The 1,187-nt window shown below is 43.8% G+C and overlaps 1 protein-coding gene across 1 annotated transcript in view; it reads right to left on the bottom strand.

Moving 5' to 3' along the window:
* Window positions 1-1,062: 1,062 nt before the first annotated feature.
* LOC143032703 (zinc finger BED domain-containing protein 5-like) overlaps window positions 1,063-1,187 on the bottom strand; it is a 663-nt gene continuing 538 nt past the window's right edge. Inside the window, exon 1 of the mRNA XM_076197592.1 lies at window positions 1,063-1,187. This exon is cut by the window's right edge and continues 538 nt beyond it. Within this exon, the coding sequence (XP_076053707.1) occupies window positions 1,063-1,187 (125 nt within the window).

A 1,187-nucleotide genomic window follows, 5' to 3' on the forward strand; every position in this document is an offset into this window, starting at 1 on the left:
TAGTTACGCCAAGAGCTGCTGCCTAGTGTCTGTCTCGGATCCTCCTGGTCGGGGAAAGCCTCCTATTTCCACAAGGAACTGATCTATCCATGCACCTTTCTTTGGAATCCCAGCACTTGCCTAAACTGAAGTAGCGTTAACTCCTTTTTTCACCGTAAGGTCACACTCTACTGTAATCTAAGCAAAATCGCCTGGTGCTAGCAAGGACAAAATCTGTAGTGTCATGTCATCGAAGGGTCAAGTTAGACTTATGGCCTACAGCACAAGAGCCAACTTTAATCCGAATGAAATATTGAAAAAGTAAAAAACAAGATCACAACAAAATCATAGTAGATAAGGGGATAATCAAGATGGGTGCTACGCCCAGCCCTTCAGCTGCTACATGGGTAGCAAAGCCTGGTGTGCCGCACCGCCCCCCTCCCGTCATACACACACACACACACCCATCTACCCCCGCGCAAAAGCGTGATCGTAACGACAAAGCTAAGGGAGCAGATGACATTTCGTGTGAAAAAATGTGGAAAGCCAATTGAGACAAAGCAAATTAGGCTGGCAACAAAGAAGGGATGGTTGTGTGACAGGTGCACATAATACAGCAACAGTTCCAATACAAGAGCTCCCCAGACCCGTCCCCGCCTCAGATTAAGCGTCTGTCACGAGAGGGGAGGGGGATAATCTAGACCAGTGGTTCTTAACCTTTTCATTACCACGCCCCCCCTACGAACTACTATTTTTTTCACGCCCCCTTGCATATATAGGTAAATATTATTCTCTAATTTAAAAATGGAATAGAAACGGCAATGTCATTTTAGTCCATTTATTAAGTATAAATTGCAATAATTTGATATTTGACACTTTCGAATAGGTACATGATTAATGAGATATTTGGCACTGCTTCTTAGCTACCAGATCTAGAATACGCGGTCGAATGCTCGAGAGTGCACAACGCAAGTCGCCTTCAACGTTGAGGCGGTTTCTGTACTTAGTCTTGATAGAAACAAGCGTGGAAAATGCCGTTTCACACATATATGTGGATCCAAACATTGTTAGAATCCGAAGAGCCTAGTGTGAGGTCAAAGGGTAAACATGAAGGTATTTGACCCAGAAAGTCTCCAAATCCATATCTTTGAAGTCTTCACATTGAAATGGATTCCTGATGAATTTCCATGCTTCACGCTTGTCGTCTA

The sequence above is a fragment of the Oratosquilla oratoria genome, chromosome 14 (genome assembly GCF_046742065.1).
Source record: "Oratosquilla oratoria isolate Oo_2021 chromosome 14, ASM4674206v1, whole genome shotgun sequence".
In the NCBI taxonomy this organism is placed as follows: domain Eukaryota; kingdom Metazoa; phylum Arthropoda; class Malacostraca; order Stomatopoda; family Squillidae; genus Oratosquilla; species Oratosquilla oratoria.